General features: G+C 41.6%; 2 protein-coding genes across 2 annotated transcripts; both read right to left on the reverse strand.

Moving 5' to 3' along the window:
• Positions 1-1,088: 1,088 nt before the first annotated feature.
• On the reverse strand, positions 1,089-3,013 carry cfap73 (cilia and flagella associated protein 73). Its single transcript, XM_029509914.1, has 7 exons — positions 2,877-3,013; positions 2,668-2,788; positions 2,331-2,423; positions 2,049-2,240; positions 1,489-1,710; positions 1,250-1,408; positions 1,089-1,163 (listed from the first exon to the last, which is right to left on the reverse strand). The coding sequence occupies exons 1-7, from the start codon at positions 3,011-3,013 to the stop codon at positions 1,089-1,091; spliced, it is 999 nt and encodes a 332-aa protein (XP_029365774.1).
• Positions 3,014-11,075: 8,062 nt separating this feature from the next.
• tbx5b (T-box transcription factor 5b) lies at positions 11,076-23,139 on the reverse strand. The gene is made up of 9 exons (XM_029511065.1): positions 23,101-23,139; positions 18,711-18,857; positions 18,320-18,414; positions 17,881-18,000; positions 16,934-17,081; positions 15,700-15,852; positions 13,940-14,031; positions 12,836-13,092; positions 11,076-12,089 (listed from the first exon to the last, which is right to left on the reverse strand). Exons 1-9 carry the CDS (start codon positions 23,137-23,139, stop codon positions 11,446-11,448), a joined length of 1,695 nt encoding a protein of 564 aa, XP_029366925.1. The 3' UTR covers positions 11,076-11,445.
• Between the last annotated feature and the right edge of the window lie 1,995 nt (positions 23,140-25,134).

The raw sequence follows: 25,134 nt of genomic DNA on the forward strand, positions 1-25,134 counted from the left end.
CAGTCCATGAAACAGCTTTATCATATTGGATAAGGAGGTTGTAAGCTTAAATTTTGATATAAGAGGCCTGTTCCTGCTCTGAACAAGTTATATTAATTATAATGAGGAGCTGAATGGACTATGCACACTTAGTCAAGCACAGTTTTGAGGGAGGCTCCTTCAGTCTATGCTACTGTAAACCTTCGCTCTATTATATTAAAAAGGTGAAACATGGTACTTTCCACTACATTTATGTGACCGCCGCAGTGACTGCTTTTTCCAGGTGAAGATTTTATACAATTGCTGACAGAATAAGCCTGGAAATGCAACATATTCTTAAAGATTGGCTATTTAACAGCTCCAACAATCCTCCAAATTTCTACAAATGATCCAGTATCTCAGCAAAAATTAAAAGCAGGAGAAAAGTACAGAAATTGTGTCTATTCTTCCCCTTAAATTATATATACTATTCGAACACTGATCCTGCAGTATCAATCATCTGACGACTAATGATGTCATATAATAATATACAGTGGTGACAGAAATAGTTATTCTTAACATATGTTCATTTATGTACTTGTAGAATGGTGTGAAATAGCGTTGATATGTTTTACATATATTCATATGCAGACTTTAGACTTAGAGAGCATTTTTGTGTTGCTCCATCAGGAAGCCTTGTATTTTCACTGCCACTTACTCAACATATGTTCTTTGGATAATTATTGGCATGCTTACCCAGCAATTGATTCTTGATTCAAATAGATACCACTATAACCATAATTTTGGTTATTTGTGCAACTATATTTGAGATTACATATTACCTTTGATAATTTGTCATTGCTGATGCAATAAATATAGAGCAATTGCAAAGGAGATTCAACTGTAGGAACCCTTGTCAAAACGATTAGTTGGTTGTCAGGTGAATTCTTGATATGTGTTATCTGAATTTCTGTATCTTTCAGTTTGGTTAACTCATAGAGTAACAAACTTGAATTGACTATTCAACACAGTTCAGTGAATTCAGCATAGAAACTTGTGATTTATTTCAAATTGAAATATCGTCTTTTCTTAGAGCAAGATCTGCTGCACTTTTTGACAGTGGCACTCTTCTATCCATCGTATTCTATCTCTGATGGCAGGTCATGTTTCACAGTGTTTGTGTATTCCTGGAGGAACATCTTGATCTAAGAGGGAGGCGGTAAGAGACAGTGTGTTATAATGATCATTTTCTTTCGCTCTGGCAGATTATCTGCTCTGTCAGGATACATACCTTTTCCAGCCGTTTCTTTGTGGCATTCACATCTACGGTGTCCTCCTCTTCTACTATACCACCTATCATTTCAAAAAGGTTGATGGTTGCCATTTTAATCCGTCCCAGCTGGAGAGTTTTCTTTGCAGAAGTCTCCTGAATGTGGTTCCACTTCCTTTCCTGTATAAAGACAGGAACGAGTGAATTTGGTAGATTCTATGCTCTGACATTAGACTTTGACTCAGGATGATCTGCGGTACCAAGACCAGAGCTTCACAGAGTGCGTCATCATGCACGGTCTTCAGCTGAGACAGTTCGGTGTTTCTTTGCAGCTGCAGCAACTCTTCCTTGTTATTCAGTGATGCCATCTCTTTCTTCATCTGGTCAACTTGCTCAAGTGCTTCTCTATACCTCTTAAAGAGCTGGTCTCTCAGCTGGACGAGACCCGTCACATAATCCGATAACAAGCCCATATCTTTGAACTTTAACAAACACAAACACACACATATTGAAGTTATAGCCCTGAAATTTGCTATTACCTCTTCTAAAACACTCCTGCTCACAATATGTTCCAACTGCTTTAAGTTATCGTCAAGACACCCGGTGAATTGAGATTTAGAGTAGCTTACCAACATGGCTATATTGTTTCCAATGGCCAAAATGAGTACTTGTGGTTTTGTGTGATGACAGCCTAAGTAATGTTTTTACTTCAGCAAGAAGATGAGTTTGGCTAGCAGTTGGCTGGCTTATTAGTTTCAAAAAAGTATATGCATTTTTCACACATTTCTCTGATGTGTTAATCGGCAGATCTAAAACCTACCTTCGTCAATTTCCCAAGCCGCTCAAAGAATCCCCTGTACTTCAGATGACTCTGGATATCAAGCTTCATCTGCTTATGTCGCTCTATCATCTGGGCCTTCTCCATCTTCAATCTCTCTATCTCCTGGGTTTTTTCCAGTACCTCTTTCCTCTCCTTCTCTGCTTTCTCTACACCCTGTCTGGCATCTTCAGCCTACACAGGATTTAGTTAGTCGGGCTGATGAAACACTTGAAATCCAGAACACGCAGATGGTTGTGTGTTTTATGTGGTATCTGACTTTACCTTGAGAAAATCATAAAAGCTTAATTTTGACTCCACTTCTCTCTGGAAATCCTTCTCTAACTCTTCTTTACGCCCATGCAAACTCTCCAACTCCTACACAGGAAACACACGAGACAAAAGTTTGACAAAGAATATTCTCACGTGTGTTCTTTGCTATCTTTGATTATCAAAAGGAAGATGAAAGTGGTGTTTATCTAATCTTGTCAGTTTTCACACACAAAAAATAGAATTGAAGATGCATTTGAACTCAACTGAGGACGTTAAATCATGAAGTCTGTGTCTTCATTTAGACTACCAAACAGTTTGTCTTATTTGCTCCATGTTGCCAGGTCCGCACCTGTTTCAGCTTTCCGGAAGTCTCGTTGAGCTCCTGCTGCCTCCGGCTGGACTCCTGCAGCTCAAACATGGCGCTGATCTGCTTGAACGTCGTCACCATCTCGCTGTCGTCGCCCAGCTCCCTGCTCAAAAACACACGGTCAAACACAGCAGAGGCCATGGACGGCTCGGGCTGAGGACTGAGACTCACGGTGGAGGCTTGGGCAGTACCATGACTGCTCCTCCTCTTCGCTCTCCTTCCTCTGACCTCCGACTGAAGTTTGTTTCCAAAACTTTCCGTCTCTCTCCTCGTTTCTATGGCAACGCCGACCGCAGACCTTTAAAGGCGCAATGCGCATTTCAGCCATGACCGGAAACGGGCCTCCTGCAGGGAGCAGGCTGAGCTGTATGAGTCCAAGTACCAGATTAACTGGTCCTGGTATGACTCTGTGATCCTGATCAGCATCTGCTGGAAAGGATTTGATAATTAATACTAATACCGTTAACTGCTGCTGTTTGACTGGAAAGCAATGTCATCTGCATATAGTATACTATGTGTTGTATACCCACTGACCAAGAGACCAAGATGAGGACATCCAGTTTTTGAGTTATTTAAGACATAAATAAGTGGCATGTATAAATAAATGGAGTTCTGGCCGGTAAACCACTAGTAGAAACATGGCCCTCCCTCCAGGGGGCTTTTATCATGATTGATTTGATTGGCAGTCCAGATGAGTTTTGCACTTCAAGTACAAAAATCACACTTACTATCACAAATTTCCACTGCTGGCGCTTTGACAGCACCAGACAGCACGTGGTTACACTCTGCTTCCTCAGCATACATGATGACAATTGGCTGTAAATATCTCAGAGATAGCTCAGTCAGCTCTGTGAGACCGTTCAGGCTACTGTAGATCTGAGGATGCTGGTCCAATTTGCATGAAGTTTGACGAATTCAATAACAACTCAACTGATACAAAAATCCAATGGACCATGTGCATAGACAGTTTTCTTAAATGTGGTTTCAACAGCAATCACCGATGCTCAGCTTTCTGGCCAGTGCAGATGAGAGCTCCTTGGTTGCTTGGACCTCAAGGTTCAGGTAACAGGACCAGCTCTGCTTGCTGATGGACATCATGAGAAATGATCAACAGGCCCAAAACAGCTACTAAACAATCTTTGAGTTGGGATTGTTTTTGTTAGTTGGTCTTAATGCTTAATGAAAAAAGTCCAAAGCTGCTAGTAACTTGATGAACGATGATTATTTTTCATTCATGACTGCTCATCCCCTAAATGTCTTCAAAGACCTGTTATCACCTTGAAGGAAGAGCTGAATGTGCTCGAATTAATGTTAATTTGACATTCAAGTTCATACTGCGAGCACAACTACATGGTGACAGAGGTAGGTGACTTTAGTGCATTTAATGGAAATGCTGTGTACGGTTATTTTTGCATCTCATTTTCCAGGTGGGGCAAAGATGGTGATGCTGACAGTTACAGAGGCAGAACCAGGAAAGCGCATCGAGTGTAAATGTGTGTCATGCACAAGCACAAGCACATGCACATACACACACAACAACACACATGCACACATTGTGCAGAGAGAACGCATGATCAAAAGGCAGTGAAGGAGAAAAACAACAACATAGAGATGCAACTGAATCCATTTTTGATGAATGAATGGCTGCATATACACACAGTGCTTTATTAATACTAATGGAATGGTGCTCTTATAATGAAAGCTTATCGTGTCAGTTGATGGGCCCAGTGCAAGGCTTCAGAGATGGACACATCACACCCGTGTAAACACCAGCAGGCCTTTTAACAGCTGAAGGGGGACAAGTGGAGAAGGACAGGTAAGACTCTATAATGGCTGAAGCAAAGCTCATGAGGACAATGAGAAATATTCTTCTTTTTTATTAACCTTTTTGTTATGTGCTTCACCTAAAATTGCATGTACTGTAGATAAAATTGTTTCAGTAGATTGCAAAGAAAAAACAAACAAACAAAGTATCTGACATTTACTGAAAAACAATAATAATAATAATATGTATACAGTGTATAAATGTTGCGTTTTTTACATTACACATTGTTTTATAGCCGTCGTTACATGTGTTGATAGTGAGAAGCACAGCACTACCAGCTGTCTAATGACACCTATTATAACACTAACCCTAACCTCACACAAGTCTATATAATCTGCAATATATATATATATATGTATAGTTTCTGCTTTGCACCTGCTCAGATTATCATGTTTTTTAATATGGCTTTAATTATAGTGAAGATATATTCTGTTCATGTTCCTATTATCAAATAGATACATTTAATTTACTTTAATTGATAACGTACTTACTTGCAACCATTAAAAAAGCTTTCACCGATGCTTAAACACACACACACACACACACACATACACACACTTGAGTGGGCAGGTAACAAACATTTAGACATCCATAATTAAAGGTCAACTGTGGGGTGCAAACAGATATTAAGAGGAAGTCTGTGTTTATGCTAATGCATTGTCACACAGAGAGGCCAAAGATTCTCTGACAACATCTATTAATAATGAGACAAGATTACAAAAGTGCACTGAATATGAACCAAACAATGCTGCTCCTGCAAACATGGGGGTCTGACAGGACGCTGAGTGAGTGCTATGAAAATGGTCTGCATGTGCGTGCAGCGAGTGAGCAGGGTGTATGAATGGATTTGTTTGTTTATTGATGTTTGTGTTTTGTGTTTGTCACACAGCGGTGGTCTTGTCTTGCCTGTTTGCAAACATGCTTGAACACAAGGGGCAACAAGCATGCAGGAGGACGCATGCAACTGACATCCAGGAATGTAAAGAAGCCTGTAAGGAACTGCAGAGGCAGATCAGGCCGAGACAAAGAGGCAAAGTGAAACTTGGTGCTCAATGGACACAACATCACTTACATTTATTTCTCCATAGACGTGTTAAACAAATTATATCTATTTTTTCTGATTGTAAATTCTGACAACGCTTTTCCTTATAAACAACTAAAAACCATTCATATGAATCAACACTCGATAGAAAGTCCCCATTTTAGCTCCATTATATTTTTGTGCACCAAGTTTCACTCCTCTTGTATTAGTTTATTATTTTTTTGAAAACTTATATTTGTTTCAACAATTTTTTTACTTTGTTTTCTGCTACATTTTTGGGTGTTTTCATTGTGATTGGTTTCTAAAATAATTGTTATTTTTGTACACTGTCATGTCTGCTATCGCCACCCCAAGAAGGCAAACATGGAAAGATTAGTGAGTTCAATAAGTTTAGCCATTTTTTTTTTTTACCCTGCTCAAGAATTATTTTAATAAGGTTGGAAACCTCAGCAATGAGACAATTGTTGTGAAAGATGATGTCATATATTGTGTTGGTCAGTTCAGAGTGAAACATTCAGGTCTCCCTCAGGATCAGTTTTAATAACTCAAGTCAAATTCTACCTGAATTAGCAACACTTGGCGTTTAATGCTAAAACCTTAGCCTAATAATGTGTGAAATAAGGCTAACATTAGCATGCAGGTAAATGCAGCTTTGCAGCCCTGTAGAGTGACTGATGATGGTGAACGGTGTTGTCTCAGTGATAAAATTATTTGAGTGTTTACACGATATTTACAGCATATTTGGAAACTTAACCCCACAGCTGACATGTGTCCACTTGATGGCAGCAGAAACAAGTGGAAATACTACTGACTTGTTACCACTTGTTAAATTGAGATTGTAAACTTGTGGCAAACATGAATAAACATCCAGAGGTCACACGAAATATTTCGATGATGTGTATGTCTGCTGTTTGGATTCATTAAAGAGCAGATGAGTAAAGTTGTGGATCATCAATTTGAATGTTTATCATGAGAATTTAAAGGCTGATTTTCACGTTTGTCCCACATTGTGACAGAAATTTGTCCTTGACAGGGTTCCAAGAAACATGCAATTTCTTCAAACGTTCGAAAGCACGAAGATCCAAATTAAAATAAAATAAACCACCCAATTCAACAAACTGACAATTCATTTTAAAGAGAAGAGCGACATATTGATGTCCTGCTGGTAGTGATATCATTATGCTGTGTGCCCTGTCTGTCCGGAGGAGGAGACCAGAGTGAGGTGAACGGCTGTGGGAAGTAATCTCGTCATTGAATAGGTTTGTGTGTGTATGTGTGTGTCTTTCTGAGTTGCTGGGTGTGTCCTTTTTCTCCAAGAAAGCATATGTGTGTGTGGAGGATTAGCGTGCCTCTCCAGTCCTCTGGCTGTAATCAGACGGGACACTGGCTCCATGATGGCCCACAACCCCCACCACCACCCACTGCGGGAGTGCCCCTACCCCTTCGACCTTGTCATGTGTGTTTGGCTGGCGGTCCTGGGACCTCGGCGGTATGTTAGGAGTTAAAACAATTATTCTTGCTCATATCACAGCGTCTTTTGTGTAAATCACAACCTCCACTGAAGAGAGAGTGACTGGAAAATCCTGGGATGACTGCTAGGCCAGCACCACACCCTAAATCTTCTTTGAGATGATGTTTACAGGTTTATCATTAGCTGATTAAATATTTATCAGAAGTAGAATTGAGTTATTGAATTGTTGTAAAAGCGAGAGTCCAGAATGAGCACAAACGATGAGCGAGCTCCTTCACGGTGACAGTTTGAGGGTTGTCAGATAAACAACCATCACTGATCAGGTTAGTCTGAAACCCCTGACCCTGGACTGGCCTGTCTGCTGTTAGTTTGACCCTTAACCTCTCCTTTTGTCTTTCAGACACAACATGCAGGACAACCAAAGCACACACACACACACACACACACACATTTACTTGGCCTCTTATCCTTGACAGCTCTTACAGTCATATTAAGATCTACTTCAGTGATTTCAGGGCTGTTTCAGCCATAAACTCTCATTTAGGGGGAAATTAGCTTGGGTCTGTGTCTTGTTACTAAACTGTGCTTAACAGCATCAGAGCATTCTTCTGGCTTTTAAATAACAGCAAGGATGGATAGTACCATTCAAATAAACCTCTACCATCCTACTTTGTTGCACCATATCTAATGGCCAAGCATCCATTGTTTTACATAATTGTGCTGCCATTGTGCTATCCTTTTAGTGCCATAATGTTCTTACTAATTCCAATTTCAGATACTTATGCTTAAGTATATTGAGATATGCTGGAAAAAATGGTTTTATACACACACCAACTAATTTCTCAATGATGTCCTCTGACCTTTCTAGTCCTACTTAGTCTATTGCAGCTCTAAAAACAACAGAGCTTTGCAAAGCCTTGGAGTAAATGAAATACCCCACAGGATCAGGCACAGTTTAATATTTATTTAAAAATGAACATTGCATTGATCTGAGCTCCCTCTATTATCCATAGCCTGCCACTGTAATAGCTGTTTCACAAGCACCATGCTAGTCAGGACGGTCAGAGATGTTCCCCTATATACTGCCATGGAGACGAAGCACCATCGGACGCTTGGAGACCAACCATAATCAACTTTACCAATTACACTCCATCTCAGACCACTTATTCCACACAAAATGACATCAGTAATGCTGGACATCACACAAGTGCCTCTCAGAGTTCGCCAAAGGACTCCAAATACACATTTATATATTCAAACTAATAGTTCAGACTGTAATGAAATAAGCTTTGAATGAGTCTTTGATGTCTTTTAAAAAAAGCTTGTTTTTCAAGAGTAATTGTTCTGCCTAGCTGTGCAGTAGTTTTAGCATTAAATACAGCAGAAACACAACAACAGAAAAATAAATAAATAAAATTAATAATAAAAAAGGTCTCCAGGCTAAATGAGTGACATTTAAAAATATCTGAATCTTTTTTAAATTTTTTTTTATGTGGTGTCTAAATTGTGTACACAACAACAAAAAAAGTGTACTTGTTGTATGTGCTTTGTGTCTGTTTTAAGAAAACACAGAGAGGAGAAGGAAAAACTGTAGAGGGTAGCCAAGGGAATTTAGAGTTTGTGTGTGTGTGTGTGTGTTGGGAGGTGGGGGACTCGGTGGGGGACTCGGTTGGGGGGGGGGGTGTTGGGAGATAACGATAAGCACCACTTAGGCTCTTTGATCACAAAGGTTCATCAATCTACTGTCCGAGCAGTGTGTCTGAGAAAGTCCTCCATAGATGGATTACACACACACACACACAGGCTGTGTTTAATATTACTTTACCACTTTGCCCAAAGCTTTACTCTCCCAGCTAACTCCCAGCCATACAGAGGTCATCACGAAGCTCTGTTACTGTACAAGCAAGCATGAAGCAATGCAATCCATCTTCAGAGCTGGAGGCCCCTGAGCTCTTGCTCTTCCTCCCCCGCCTCTCTTTCTCTCCTCATCCCGGCTGGAGTTTGACTGGAGACGAAGGGTTAAGGAGGAGCAGCTTGAAGAGCGGCCTTCTTAACCTCCGACCTCATGGTGTATGAGAGAGAGAAGGGAAGAAAGAAAAAGAGGGGAGACAAGGAGTCCTGACAACTTGTAACTCAAAGGGCTTTGTAATTAAATATAAATACGCTGGTGTTGAAGTTGAATGATTTTAGAACCTTTGGAAATCAATCTTTCTGTGTTGACGTCTGTGCGTTGTAAACTCTGAGCAGGTGTAAGGCGTTAAGTTGGCTGTGAGATACACAACATGAAATGCCAGGAGAGGAAGGATGGTGAATGGTGACCTGTAGGGGAATCTAAGAGAAAAGGGGGGGACCACCAACACACCCCAACCTTTCTTTGTCCTCCATCCCAGCAGACCTCTCCCCGCTGTGGGCAGCGTTGTCAGTGAGGGGGTCCAGCTGGTGAAGACTGGAGATGCCAAACAACCTGTCAGAGATAAGAGGAGGAGGACAACGTATACACAGCACCCCAACACACACAGCGCTCTGGAGGGGGTTGCTGCTAAATGGAGACACGGGGGTCCCTTTCACTTGATAAAACAGCATAATACACACTGTTACACTTTGAAACCATACTCTCACATGGTTCAATGGCATTTTCAGACACGTTTGAAACATGAATTTGGGAAAAGGGGGCAGGCTAGTTTTCTTATCAGGTCCTTCATATTCATACATGCAATGAAACTGATAAGCTGCACAACACTTAAGAGTTTCCACTCCCGAGGTGCTGAAGAACTTTAAATAACCCAGCGGGAATGTTGATGGTTTTTCTCTGCTCTGTTTGTTGTGTATGCACAAAGAAGAACATGACAACCAATTGACTGGAGCAAATTTCTCTAAAATATATTCAATTTCTGTGTATAAATCTGTTTTTATTTCCGTAGAACAGAAAATGTTTGTTTATCACAACTATTATTCACCATTTGAAGGAGGGCAAAACCAGAAACAAATCTTCGAAGAGAAACAAATATCTCTGAATAACGCGGTCTTCTTTCACAAGTTAACAACAAAGTCATCTTTACAAATCTAGAGTAATAAATAGAAGGGAAAAAGTCTATAAAACACAAACATTTTCATCGTTACGGCTCACTGTCACACACATACTCTCTCTCACACACACATCGAATACAACAAGGAATGATGAGGATCTGCTGTCAAACTGAGGGTGCCATGTTAGAGCACCGTCTCACATGTTACTGCATGTATAACCCCTGGAGAGAAATATAAAAACTGCTTCATGACAAAAAAATTAAACATCTCAATTTGTGTGCTTGAAAAAAGCCACAAATGTTTGTTTGCCGTTGGCTGTAGGGATGAAGCTTAAACCCTACTCTGCAGGGAAATGTAGTCAAAGTAATATGACAGAGACCAATTTAGATTTAAGTAAAGAGACTGATAAAGAGCAGGTTGACAGCACTGTATTTCTTTGTTTGCTGAGACATCATTGTACCTCAAGGATCAACACTGGACTCATGAATAATTCAGAAACAAACAAAAATGGGCCATCACATCTATAACACGCTACGCTACAACTCTGACTGGTCAGCTGGGGATAACAGAGAGGTGCGTGCGCATTGGGTGGCTGCCATTGAGTGGAGAAAGCTTCATTGGTCAGTCATGGGTGACTGAGAGGAAAGTGGTGACAGCTGTGTGATGTTGAGTTGTGCATTTACCCAGAATGCAGTGGAAACAGTGTTTACAGGTCTTTCAGGCTATGGTACGGTCTAAAAAAGCTGTTTATCTCCATGGTGCAGCGCCTGCAGCTACCACTGCCTGTCCTGTTGGAAATGAACTCATAGGATCCTTGAGCTGAGTTGACACAGGCTTTACATACAAACGCGCACACCAGCATATACACATGCGCACACACAACACTTGCCTTTTCCCCTTCGCTGAGACTGAGCATGGAGCTGTACTTTGCTCCAGAAAGAGCTCTCCTAAAGAGAAAAATGTCTCCCTTGGGCTCTGCTGTGAGAGCTGAGATTATTTTGGTCAGTAAATGTTACTGCCTGTCTGACACTGGGTCACAATTTACAAACTTGACAATGCAAGTGGGAGTCATGGAGGGGAAGTGCTCTTCAGTCTGGCCTGAACAGAGCTCACAGTGCAAACCTTTGGATGACACCAGTCTGGGAATTTTGAAAACATGATAAACCGCGACTTTGATTGTGCTGCTTTTTTTTTTTTTTGTTTGTTTTTTTGGTAAATGTTCGAAGTTTCGCAAATGTCCACTCCTTCACAATCCACTGCTCCATCCAGCACGGGGAAGAAATATGGAAGAAACCTCTTCACACAGCACAAGATCACACTTTTCACAATTATTTTACAAAGGTAATATTGTATTTAGCCCGTCTGCAGCATCTTTCAGAAAAGCAGAAAGAAGGCTCAATGAGTTTGAGACTCTCTGTCCACTAAGCAGTCTTTCAGGTACGTCCTCTGGATCCGTTCGGAGGCTGCGCTCCACTCAGGCACTCCACATCTGATGTGTGTGTGTGTCTCTAGTGTGTGGTAAAGAGGAGGGGACAGGTTGGGCGTATAGCGGGGATACTCTCGGAGAGGAGGGCTGAGCTGCCTGCTGTGAATAGGTTGGGAGCTCTGAGATGGAGGCCCAGAGCTCTGGCTTTGATAGGGGTCGTGGGTGATGTGCTCTCCCAGTGGTGGTGAGCTCTGGTGGTCTATGGCGCTGAGTCGGGAGCCCTGGGGGCTGGAGCTGTAGGGAGGATGGGGGGTATAAGGTGGGTAGGGTTCCATGGGAGTCATGGCAGAAGGGAGAGGGCAGGTGTATGACCAGGACGTACAGTTGAGTTCATCCAGTCGGGGCTCTGAGCTGGCAAACATGCACGCTTGACGCTGTCCCATGTCGGAGCTGTAGGGGGAGTCAGTGAGACCCAGGGCAGTGTTGTTGGGGAGGCCAGGCGGAGGAGGGTAGGAGGACCGGTGGTAGTAAGACTCCTCTTCACTTGGTGAGCTACCACTGAAGGATTTCTTGTAGGGGTGGGGGCGAATTCCTGATGGGCCGTTTCCCTCCACTACAGACAGAGAGAGAATATGCTTTTCACATGTGTGGAAGAGAAAATTTCCCTCTATAGTTAGTTTAGTGTTTATGTTCCTCAAAAAAAGTACTCAAATTTGCTCTTTTACACTAGAAATGCAATTTTTTACCACTGATATCAATAATAATTATTTCATTCAAGCAAAGCCCAGACCTACTGTGAAGTCAGTGTGCCAACTGCAAACCTCATAGATGAGATTTAAAAAGAATTGTCAGGTGAACTATTTTTAATATATTTTTTGATTTCCATTCACTTAGTTACTAAACCACTCTGAAGAGACTCCAAATATGAAATTTACAAAAAAAAATATATATTTTTTTTTAAGTAGTTTCATATTACTGTAACAAGCACGATTATTACTTCCTTTACAATTAACTAAGATAAATAAACATTTTAACAAAAACTCATGGATGCAATACTTGAGATAAGAGTTTAGATGATTGTCAGCAATAACTGTGTATATGTGTCAACAGGAAAAACCATGTAAAATGACAGATTCTTTAGTTCACTGTGAAAATTTTACTCCAGAAGCAGAAAACAGGGATTATCAGTTTTTGTGCTGCTGATTTTCAGAATTTGAATAAACACAAATTAGGGAGTGTCATGGCATCCATAAATCATTTTCAAAGTGAATTCTTGTGTTTACTTGTTTTTATGTTATGAGATTTTGGCAGTAGCTCTTTTTGCACCGTTCACAGCAAAGACACACGGCTTCCTCTTACCTTTCTTCTTGGTGCAGTGGTAAACCTGTGGCTGGTGGCCGTGCTGCAGTGGAGGATGAGGCAGGGGGTAATGCGTGGGGGGAGCATTAAGCAGTTCCTGGGGACTGGCGCTGCTGTTCAAGCCGTTCTCACAGCTGTAGGGCGATCCAACAGTCTCGGGGGAGCCTCTCAGACCCCGCCCCTCCGCGCTGAAGGGACTCCCGGTGGAGCAGGCTCTCTGACGGACAGTGCTGCGGGGGACCACAGGGTAGTCCTTCCTGAAACGGAAAGATAGGTACAACTATTTATATCTGATGTTGTTAAGGCCTTACCTAAGCTGCACAAAACTCAAAGCTGCCTTTCCAGACTCAGTGCAGGTATTCATGGCAGATTAAATTCTGCAGGCTTGTACTGTTTGTGGTCTTCTATCCTTTTCTTTTCTTTCAAGTCTCCATCCTTTCAGTTCTGATCTCTCTCTGAACACACTGCCCTCTCTGTGAACTCTGCGGTATGTAGGGGACAGCAGGCCACATCTCCCTGACTCTTGCTGAGACAGTGACACACACTCCTTCACCCACACACACACACAGTCAGTGCTGTTGTGAGATAATTCGCTGCTCTAAAAATAAACTTCCATCCATGTGTCACTTCAGATAGACTCCTCTCCTCTCCATAACACACGGCTGTTGCCTTTATACCTCCGTCTCTCCTTCCCTCTCGTTCCTCGCCCTTCACTCAGTAACAGCTTCTCCCATTGGCTTGCCAAAATCTCTAAACTGATGAGCAGTGGGAGTCTAATAGATTGGCAGCATTGTAGTCTATCAGTGCAGCTTAGGAGCTGATGCTCAGTGTTAGCCCCAAACCTCTGGACGAGGTTTTGAGGTGGTCTGAGATCAACCTGAGGTGACAATGGTTCACATACTATACACATACTTATACTACTTGGCTCTGTTCAAACACACATTCACGCACATCCACATCTTGGACCATATGTACCTCATCATAACAACCATCCCCCCTGGGTGAGGGAGGGAGAGAGGGAAGAACAGATTTGTTTCCTATGAGTGCTGAAAATCACAAACATACTGATTAAACCAACACACATGCTAATAAAGCTGTACTTACCCTTGCAGCTTGGCCATGCGATGCAGCTCATTGTCATCACTGCCTCTGAAGCCCTTCGCAAAAGGATTATTCTCAATCTTCAACTGTGTGATCTGAGGGTGAAACACAAAACCTTTTACTCACACACTATTAGAACACAGAACTCTCACAGGCCCAGATAAAAACACAGATTCATGCATGGACAGACAGACATGAGCATAAAAGCATATTCAGTCTTGAACTTTTCTCTTCATTGACTGGAAGTCAATAGTTTACTATTAGTCAGAGGCCCTGCAGATGTTAAAAGCAGTCCCACCGAAGCTCCACGCGGCCAACATTCCTCAGACGCTGACGTTTCCAACGGAGTGGACAGTGTTCTCGCCAGCTGACACAGAATAAACTGTTTACCCAAACACTCGCCAGGTTTAAGGATTTCAGGCCAAAGCTTTTAGAGGTCTGAAGCTGAGAGCTTTGATGTTAAGTCCTAAAACTTTTCTCACTGATGTCATGCAGGGAAACCTTTGTGTTATGAAGAATTTCACTTGGCTAAAGACTATGCCCATCACCGAGAAGGCAAGCATACTGGAGACCAGACCCAAGTTGGGTCCAAACAAACTCCCAAGTGTTGATAATACCGTAATCAACCTCCCCCGTAATACATGCTCTACTGCTCTAATTTCTATACTGAACAAAAAAATCCAAATAAGTAAACAAATGTGGCATCAAATCCATATCTGTGTGTCTATGTATCTATTTATTAATATAGACAAATGACATGATGAACTACAGAGCTTTGCTTAGTAATAGCTCAGAAAATTCAAATTAATTAGCTAAAAAGCCAGCACTACTTCTACCACAACATTATATAAATGCAAATAAATATACGTGTGTGTGTGTCTAACAAAATTTTCACTTTTCTAATTTTAACTTTTTTGATACAGTAATTCAAAAACTGGGTAATGTTGCTGCCAAGATATACTTTGGAAAAATTAAGAAAAAAGTAAACACTAAATTGGGTGGAAAAATCTGAGTTGACTTTTATTTATATTATATATGATTTGTTTTGAAAAGTGATCACATTGGCGCTATCTTCTGAAAAGTTTATCAGCAGAGTTCAAGGTTTAAGGCTTCAGCAATCAGTCTCTGTCAGACAGAGACAAAGGAGACAGGATCAGCCAAGATCAAGGCAAAGACACAGGTCATTACAGACCAACACTTACACGTGCTCTCTCTGTCACTCTCTCACACACACACACACACACACACACACACACACGTAATTTATTTTTAGGGCATGTTTACAAATACTCAGTGGGACACATAAACAAATAAGATGCAAATTGACTTGCTGGACACAAAATGCAGACTATAACAAAAACAAAAAAAGAATGACTGTATGGGACCAAATGTGACCCAGTGACCGAAACTTCATGCACTTATCTGATAGGTCACACATTTGACAGCTGAACAGATGTGATATGTATGCACCAGAGTTTGAGAAACTTTTCCATAATTTTTGAAATAATCAAAATTGCCTACAGATCCTGGCCTGGAGGAAACCAGGACACTTCATATTCAAACCAGTTGAAGTATTAACATTGTCATTATATTCTTGGCAGGACTTGCAGTGTGTCTATGCTATTTAAAACTCACAGTGATGTTACTTTATTTCTACGTTTTAAAAACCTCCATTATCTTACTGTAATAAAGAGCGTGTCAGCGGCATCCCTTTGAAACTTGTTCCTGACCTTTCCCACGGGCTCGTCTGTGTGCAGACCTACCTTGTGGTTCTGGTAGGACGTCACAGCGATGAAGGCAGTCTCAGAGAAGACGTGGGTGCAGAAAGCTGTGTTTTTGGAGCCAAAGCCGTTGTTCTCGTCCGCCTTGACGATATGGAGACGAGGCTGGTATTTGTGCATAGAGTTGAGTATTATCTGCACGGGGGAGGGAGTGAGAAGGTGAAACTGACAGAGCTGTCTCCCTGTCTCCTGGACTGGAGACCACATGAGGTTTAGGTCCACCTACTGTCAAGATACTCTGATTTCTTAGCTGACAAAGATTCTTGCTTTACATGAGCAGAGCAAAAGGAAAGTAACTCAACATGAAAAATGAGTGATTTTTGCTGACATGGTCTCCATCCAAGAAGTGACTAGCCGAGATTTAAAAATTCTGTGGCCATGAATCAGAAAAAAAAATAACTAAGTACTATTGATGTTTCACATTATTATTATTATTATTATTATTATTATTATGCCTGCTTTGGCTAGAAGAATTGCCAATAATGACTTCGGAAGATCTTATTTTCTTATAAACGATTGGTGAATCATATAATACTGATCCAATATGACATTCGGGACCATCTTCTGACCCCAGTTACATAAAACCAAATTCACTGGACAAGCTATTAAGGCCTAGATTTAAACAATATAATTTGATGTTCCTGTTCACTGATCATTAACCTGCAGATAGCTCAGGGGACTTTCACTTTGTTTCATCTTTAAAGGTTTGGGGACCTCTTAAATCACACAAGCTCTCCCAGTTAATCTGGCCTGGAAGCACCAGCCATGTAAAACTATAATCAACTGTTGGTCTGAACTATTCCCCATGACCCCGTTTGCTAATGTGGGGGACTCAGTTTAATCGCAGTGCCATGTCCGTCAGCTAATGGACTTTAATGTCAATGAAATGGTTTCTGACAGGGAGACGTTTGTTTCTGGTGCAGAGCGCACTGCACTGCGGAAGGTATGGACGACTGTCCTGTGGACTGCAGGGGACCTGGTGTATCAGTGTGAGGACTCAGTGAGTCTGCAGTGTGTAAGTGTGCTGGACTACAGTTTAAGCACCCATCCCCTTCAATAAAAACCTCCCTGAGTTATTTATCTAAAACGCAGAATGTGCATGTTAGCATTTGTTTCCTCACTCGCTGTTTTTAAAGCAGGTTTTATTTGGAACACAGACACACTTGTTTCGTCTGTAGACAAGCAGGAAACCACCACAAGTGCCACTGAGACTCACGTGTCCAAACGGGTCCAGGTGGTTGTTGGTGAGTTTGAGTTTCTGGAAGGAGACGAGCTGGCGGCTCCAGTGCGCTCCGGTGGCCGGAGAGTCCGGGTGGACGTAGAGCCGCCCCGGCATCGCGGGCTCCGCCTTCCCCGTGATCGACCTGAAGGGCCGGGCAGAAAGGGTCAGACCGTGAGACTCAGTGGGTCCGTTTCCTTGCTGTGCTGGAGAAAAGTCATAATCTGGCCTATTCGGGCCTGAAGAGCTAACAAATAAAACAGGCAAATGAAGGCAAAACAAACGGGAACCTCTAAAATGTTGTTAACAATTCCACAGACCAAGTCCAACACAAACACACACACACAAACAGCCTCCAGGCTGCAGCACCGACTTCACTACGGACACCGAGCTGATCGGGGCTCCAGCAGCCGGTGGCCGAGCCTCCGTGTCGGGGTGAGTTTGTCCTCCGTGTCCGCTGCGCCGGCAGAGCATCGGTGACTCTCACTGCAGTCAGTGATTTCACCCCGCAGCACAACACGCTGCACGACGGGAGACTTTAATCCGGTCTGTGCCGTCTGTCCGCCCGGTGAACCCTTCACAGTCTGATCCGACCGGCGGGCAGACACCGGGGGCAAACACGGGGAACTAGGCCACCGCGATCTGCGGCAGGGAGCCGACAGGCGGAGGGTTTAAACCTGCAGCACGGGCTGTTGGGCACTTTAACACGGCCTCATTGGAACAACAGCAGTGGCCTCTTATAATAACATGGAAACAAGGTGGCAAATTCATATATATTCATTCATTCATATTAAAATGATTTTTGATTTCATAGCCCAACACTAAGATAGATTTACTGCTTTATATATCTGCGGGCCAGTTATAATAATGAAACTATAGAGACTAATATAATGAAAACTAATACTAGATGATACTTGGTTACACAACCTATCACTGGTACGAACCATTTGTTGTCTGCGAATTTGTAGCGATGGTCGTCCCCGGGAACAATGTCCATGAGGAGGATGTACTTGGTCTTTGGATTGAGGCCTGTGACCTTAACCTTGTAGCTGGGGAACATCCTCCTACAGGAACATTTAGAAAAAACACAAATGGATTTAGATCAGTAAAGCACCTTATGTTAGATGGCAATAAAAAAAAAATGCACAGCCTTTTACGCTCCCCTGAGACCAAATGTTCCCTTGGGGGCTTTTTGCGACATCCACATCCTGTCCCAGAAAAACTGCCATTCATGAAAAATCCCTCTCCATTCAATCCTCGTGTTTTAGTTAAGAGCATAGTGTAATGAAAAGAAAAAAATCAACCACAAAAAAATGATAAATCAAATACACCTTGAGTCAAAATCTATTTTATCCAGTCAACAGAGTTATTCATTCCTCCTACCTCCCAGCCTTAGTGATGATCATTTCAGTTCCCACTTCATCAAACTTCGTCCAGAGTTCCCTGTCATGAAGGAAAACTTTGATTCCGTCCATCCCCTGCAGCAAAATATAAACTGTGCTCACTACAAATGCAGAACAAGTCTTCTGGAAGTAAACCAAAGGCACAACACGCCTCTACAAATGAATGACTCACTCAGTTCATTTTTAATTTCATTAAATGTCATATTCAACTATCTTAAAGTATACGTGCATTTTTATTAGTTTATACATATATATGATTATTTAAAAGGGAAACCAGACTTTTGTTAATTTAGCTAGAAAATAATACATAAGGTGGCGATTTTATTTTTATTTGTATTTTTTTGGAGCTGCATGAATAAATGAAGAGCTACCTGCTGGCTGGACGCCGTCTGCGGCGAGGCCGGGGAGTTTAAAGTATAACTGGGATTGTCCTCTTTGGTTTCTTCGGGGGGGTCCATGCAGTCCGAGGCTGGACGCCCTGCGAGGCCGAACTGGTCCCCGCCGTTCGCCATGTCCCACTGCCACACACAGAGGGACAAAAGGTCAGGACATTTAGCTGGGTGGAGGGTTTTGGAGATTATTCTGGTGGTTTAACAAACTCCGTGGATGCCACTGAACATTTCGTGTTGAATTAACAAGAAAACTATTTTGCATTATGTCTGTTTGGGCAAACGAAAGTCTTTGTCAAACAAACTTTGGAGCAACTATTCAAATATTTAATCTAGAAATGTTTTTTACAGTCGATGGGACCAAACACTGATGCTTCAGATCTAAAATATATGAAGCGTAATAAGCAGCCCAAACCTGGCAGACAGAGGATATTTGGTTGAGAAATAGTCTTTGTTAAAACATGCAAAAAAAAAAGTGTTAATGTTGCACTCATTATGGAGAAAATCTCTGATATTCTCTTCAGCATCAGGATAACAACTCACATTAACCCCCATTAAAAAAATCTAACACTGACTGATCCAATAACCTAATTACAGGCTTCCACTTAAAACGAGATTAAATCTGCACGAATTTGAACTTTGACACTTTTCAAAGAAGGCTGCAGAATAGAGCTGGCTATTGATTATGCAGATTTGTGTGATATTTAAAGTCCAGACTATTGGCTGGTTGTTTGGTTTGTTTTCCCAACTGTGGTTTATATGGATTGCAGTAAGTGCTGTTCATATTTTGTGGATTGTTTCTTGATAACTGGAGCTTTACATTCCACTCTTAACAATATTAAGTTGAATCTTCATGTTGGTATCACTTAAAGTGAATATCACTGACAATAAATGGAGTAACCCTAGCCTTTTTATCCGTCGTGTGTGTGTGTGTGTCTATTCTGGATGGTCGCTCTAAGGCCCTTTACCTCAAACGCGCTGCTCTGTTGTCGCCGCAGAAAACACGCTCATCCTGTTCCTGCGCTCTGCACGTTTGATTTGATCTCCCTTATAATCTTTTCTCTTTTAAATCCAAGTGTTCAAACGTGGCCGTGCAGACACACTCAAAGACCCAGCTCGTCCTCCGTGGGGCTCTCAAACACCATCGAGTAGTGAGTCTCTCGCTGCGCCTTCCTGCGCGCAGACGGCGGCCGGTCCGCTCCGCTGCCTCGGTCCTCTGCCTGCTCCCTGACCCGGTCTACGCGGCTGCACGGTCCGGCTCGTCTGTCTCGCTCCTGTCCTCCTCGTCTTCTAGGGTTCAGGGGCAGCCCCGATCTGAACCCCCCCCCACCCCACCCCTCTCCTCTCCCCCCTGGATCTGGTGTTTCCGTACAAATGGAGTCAAGTCCGCATCAAATATTCTGCCCTCCCCCTTCTGTCTCCCCTGCGCTCCCATAGGTCTGCGCTGTGCATCGGCATCCATCTGCAGGCCAAGTCTCGGCTCTGACACCGGCCAATAGCACGCAAACCACGCGCGCACGCGCACACGGACGAGGACGATTGTATATTTTTCAACGATATAATTAGTACTCGCACTGTTATTTTCTCCCAGCTGCTCTAACAGTGTTCTTTAGGTTTTATCATATCCTAACACACACACACACACACAACACAAGCTAAGCACCGACTCGTGTGCTACAATTTCTACCCAGCAACTTGGATTATCCACCTAAATATCCTGTTGAGGAATTTGTTAGTCGGACGAGATGGGCATGTTGAATTTAACTGTTGCATGAATTGAATTTTTACCAAAATGGTCTGAAGGGCAGCAAGTCAAGTGTGAAAATGAAAGGGAGCTCGTTTTGATTTAATTTACATTTTTATATTTGACTTTAATCCATCACCGTCTCCCACATAACTGAAGAAAATAGGTATTAAACCATAAATTTATGTTTTTTTGTTTGTTTTTTTTCTGGTGAAGCAGGGGCTTGAATCAACATCATGGTCTTTTAGTTCCAGCTACTGTCTTCATCAACACAAACATTTGGCGATCTGATATCAACAGCGTTTGTGGGTTTGGTTTGTGCATCTCCTAAATCCCTAACATCCACAGGCCTAATGTGACACCTGACACATATTATGTCCCAGTAGATAATAGACGGAGGCCCGTACAGCAGCAGCAGCGGGTTGATGCAGCGCATCACTTTGACTGGATTAGCAGGTCCCGGAGGCGTCCAGAGTTTAAAGTTGAAGGGGTCACTGCCGGGTCATCATGCCGGATTTATCTTTTACTCATTCCTACCGCTTCCTAAAGTCATCTCCTTTCCTCCTCAACACACACACACACACACACACACACACTTTGGTGTGTTCTGCAGATTTAAGCATCACTAACACTAACCATTCATAATTTACATGGACTGTGTAGCTATGATGTTGGCTGCGTGGAGATAAACAACAGGTGCACAGTCTAAAATATCTTAATGCACAATGCAAATTACTGTGAATTGGAATATTATATTAAATTTGAACAAAGGAAGGCTATAGTACAGTTCGACATTTTTTGTAAAATCCTGTGCGTAAAAGCACCTTTACGCGCAGGAATTTTCAGGATGCAGCTTCACATGTTTAGATTTTACTTTGGGGGAAAAGGCCTTTCTGACAGCAGCTTTTAGCGTGTTTAGATATCAAAGTCCCCCGGTGACAGACAGCAGCGGGGCTGCCTCTGCTGCACAGCCAGCGAGCTGCTGCAGTCAGAGCGCACAGCTACTGGCAGTGCGATCTGACTCAACCTGGTGTGCGTGTGCGTGTGCGTGCATACAATGCCAGATACATCAACTTTCCGATCTGTTCTTATAATCTCCCAGTGAGCCTGTATACCAACTTATTCTTGGCTACAAGCGACGTCTGTGCCATTTCAATAACACACCCCAACAAAGAGATCACGATCTGCTCGTAAAATTATTAGTTAAATAAATTCAGAAAATAGTTATATTTTGTTCTCTCTTTCGTTGTCGGAGGAACTTAAAATTCAACTTATTCACGAAGCATTTGAGTGTCACATGGTGACTTCAGAGAAACGAGTGTGAGAGATGACTGAAACAGGGCTGGATTTTATGACACCACCGATTTTTATTCTAAAAAGCAGTTAAGGAAACTGTCTAATTTTAGCAATGTCGATCGGACATTGACATGAATATAATACTTTACTATGCCACTTTCGTCGCTAGTTTGCAAGGAAACAACCTATTTATCCCATTTATTAGTTGTTGGGGTCTACTCGATAATTAGTGTAGCCTATTGGTCTGTTAGTTAGCCGTGTATTCATCTGAAAGATTTCCATCTTAAACACATATTAATTTGGCCAATGTGGACAAAGATTGCCCTGCATATTAAAAAAAATAAATTATAAAACCAGATTACCTGAATAAGCGTCAAGAGCAAAAGTGGCGGCAAAGTAAACTTTCAGAGGTCAGAGCTGGCTTTACTTCAGTTGTCCCTCCAGGACTGGTCGGGTATGGACGTCACGTTTTCAGTTTAATTTACAGAAAATTAACACAAGTAGAAATTTGTTACATATATGTTATACATGAATGAATGGGTTTTTTGGAAAAAAGTAAGTAATCCTCCCAAATGTTGAAGAAATACTTGAAAATGAGTGATGCGGTAAAACCTCTTGTTTAAATCCTCACAACGCCGCCATCGTCATTTTATTTTTTTAAAAATCAAAAATATTTAGCATATAATAAACTATTTCAGCACAAGCAAAATGACCGAATGTTTCCGTAAAAGTCTGCAAGTTATTTTTACACAATCAAAAAAAAATAAAAAAATAAAAAAACCCTCCAAGAATATAATTATCTAATTCGACAGTCTGACCAGTTAAAGCCATGGCCGAAGTTTTTAATCTCAATCCCAAAATGATCTGTCGGATTTTTATAAATAAAAATATATACAACACACATTTTATAGCCCTTCACATTCAATAAGACCCTGGAATATATGAAATAACCTAAATTGTTGGCAAATCATCCTAACAAATGATATTTTGATAACCCTCCATAAAACTCCATCAAATAAATTCTAGTATGTCAAAAACCTGGTGTAAATATGCGCCACCTCGGCCATAAATTATATGAGATTCTTTTCCAATTTGAAATATTTACTTAGTAAAAGGAATCAGCTAACACACATTATTAAGATATATATCAGATTTAATATTTATGAAGGATATTGTTTATCTGAATTCATTTAAAGTTGCTTTTATTTTTAGACTTTAAATTAATCTGAGTGATGAAACTGGGTTTTGTTTTGTGTTACCTACCTCGTCAGGGTCTCATTACTGAGTTAGTTGGCCTAAGCAGAAGAAAAGAGGCAAAGGTTTCCATAATACCTGAAATGAGGTGGTGGAGCTGGTGGCTGGGCAGCTCATTATTGTCCCATCCTGGCTTCAGCTGACTGGATCCTCTGTTCTCTGTCTGGAGGAAGTGGTGAAGCGGTCCCAGACCTCCTGCACTCAGCAGGTCTGTCACACACACCTCCAGCTCGGCCAGAACGAGTGTGTGTGGCATCAGGGGGGCAAGGTCAACCCATTTCTCTGCAAACAATCACATCACACAGGGCAAAATACATTCCAACCACCCCCCTCCACGTTGAGTTTGTAAAGCAGTCCGATGTGGGAACTGTGGAGGGTGGGGGTTTGGCACAAGTCCAGACAAGGCCTCTGCATCCAGATGAAGGAAAACCTGCTCCACATTATTATGACTTCATATCACACATGTTGATGAGACTGCGCTTTCTGCACAGGCTTAGCTAAATGTTATGTGCTTCTTTAAAGTCGGTGTGTGTGTGAAATCTGACTTTCTGTAAATGTCCATTCAGATCGGATCACTTGGTTTAGTGGTAGATGATATCAAACATCATTTTACTCAAAGTTGAGATGTATTTTGCTGATGAGTCATATCGCTTTCAGCTTAAAACTAAAATGAGAAGAAACTGCATTTCACAACATTGATCAGATTCATTCATTTAATCATCTTAATGGAAGCATATTTTTCTGATGGGAAAATTAAGCTCCCATTAATTTCTTATTTTCAAAGCAGCAGTACAAAATACATCCATTTCATGGGCTGGTTAAAGAGTGAGCAGGTTGCTGAAATTGTACAAAATATGCACTACAAGGCCATAGAATGAATGCTGAATATCATTTATTCATCATTCTAAAGTTTTTGATTTTAGATGGCTAATAGTTTGGAGATAACATAGATTACTATTCTGATGCACTGATTCCACACATCTAGTCTGGTTTGATTCTTCCATTTTATTTGTGTTGTGACTTTGGTGTTTAAGATGATGAAGCGGTCAAATTAACCAAACAAAAATCTATGAAAAAGAATGCATTTTCACTAATGAACAATTGTCATATAATCCCCAATCTTTCTATTTTTGTGACACTTTATTGTGATACTGAATGACTTATAGCTTGTGCGTGAAGTTTTGCTGAGTTGTGAACTAAATGCTAATGATGGAGGAAGTCTGCCTCATGAGATCTTCCTTCATGTTCTTGACAGAGTAGACAGTGTGGAGTCAGGCAGCTCCCTCTAGTGGTTTTTCTTTGCAAACAGGGAAATGACAGCTGGGAGTAGACATTAATATGACCAAACACATTACGCCTGTCTTCGCCATGCAAGCACTTCGATTCTATCAGTCCCCAAAATACAAAATATACAGTTCCATATAGTGCCATGACTACTTTTTTTTTTTTTTTTTTTCCATTTTAAATCACCGGAGTGTGACAACATCAGAGATGGGTGCAGAGAAAGAGAGAGAGCAGTCTGATGCAGAGGCATCCATGTGGGAACATTAACATTTAAGAGAGCAGCGCGTTTGACTGCCCTCAGAAATGCTGTCACTCACAGGTGTCAAAATTAGGTGCTACATGACCTTTACAACATGAACAAGAAATTTGACCTCAAGGGTCTCCCTTGGTGTTATTTTATTTCTGGACATTTATCTATTTGTTTTTAAGATTTTGGATTGACACTAAATTAAGTATAGATTAGAGGGTCACTGCTGGACTAAATTTTATTGGTATGAAGTTGCAGACCGATGTGCGAAAGTCTCACTCTTTAGTGACAGCTAAAGTGGATTTGGATTTTATTTAACACAAATGTTTATTGTTCCCCAGATCTTCTCTACCATCTTCATCCCCATATGTTTCTGCTTGGCTCTCTCTGAAGACCTAGGGGAGATCTTTCTTTAACAGACTGAAAACTCATTTCAACACAGCTGACATTTCACGGGCACTCAGGGCCCTTTTTAAACCTTATGACACAATTTAAACTGTTGAGTGGAGACTATTTTACTTTTGCTGTCTTTCAGTCACAGCTGTACTGAGGAGGCAGAGAGGGAAGTGGACGGAGGTCAG

This window comes from Echeneis naucrates, chromosome 9 (assembly GCF_900963305.1).
Source record: "Echeneis naucrates chromosome 9, fEcheNa1.1, whole genome shotgun sequence".
NCBI lineage: Eukaryota > Metazoa > Chordata > Actinopteri > Carangiformes > Echeneidae > Echeneis > Echeneis naucrates.

Coding starts and splice junctions, on each gene's coding strand:
- tbx5b (XM_029511065.1), bottom strand. CDS start 23,139: ATGAGCTGCCCAGCCACCAGCTCCACCACCTCATTTCAG. Junction 18,415..18,710: donor AGACGGCGTCCAGCCAGCAG/GTAGCTCTTCAT, acceptor ATTTTGCTGCAG/GGGATGGACGGAATCAAAGT. Junction 13,093..13,939: donor CGCATGGCCAAGCTGCAAGG/GTAAGTACAGCT, acceptor TTTCCGTTTCAG/GAAGGACTACCCTGTGGTCC.
- cfap73 (XM_029509914.1), bottom strand. CDS start 3,013: ATGGCTGAAATGCGCATTGCGCCTTTAAAGGTCTGCGGTCGGCGTTGC. Junction 2,241..2,330: donor GCTTTTATGATTTTCTCAAG/GTAAAGTCAGAT, acceptor AATCCTGTGTAG/GCTGAAGATGCCAGACAGGG. Junction 1,409..1,488: donor TCTGTGAAGCTCTGGTCTTG/GTACCGCAGATC, acceptor GTCTTTATACAG/GAAAGGAAGTGGAACCACAT.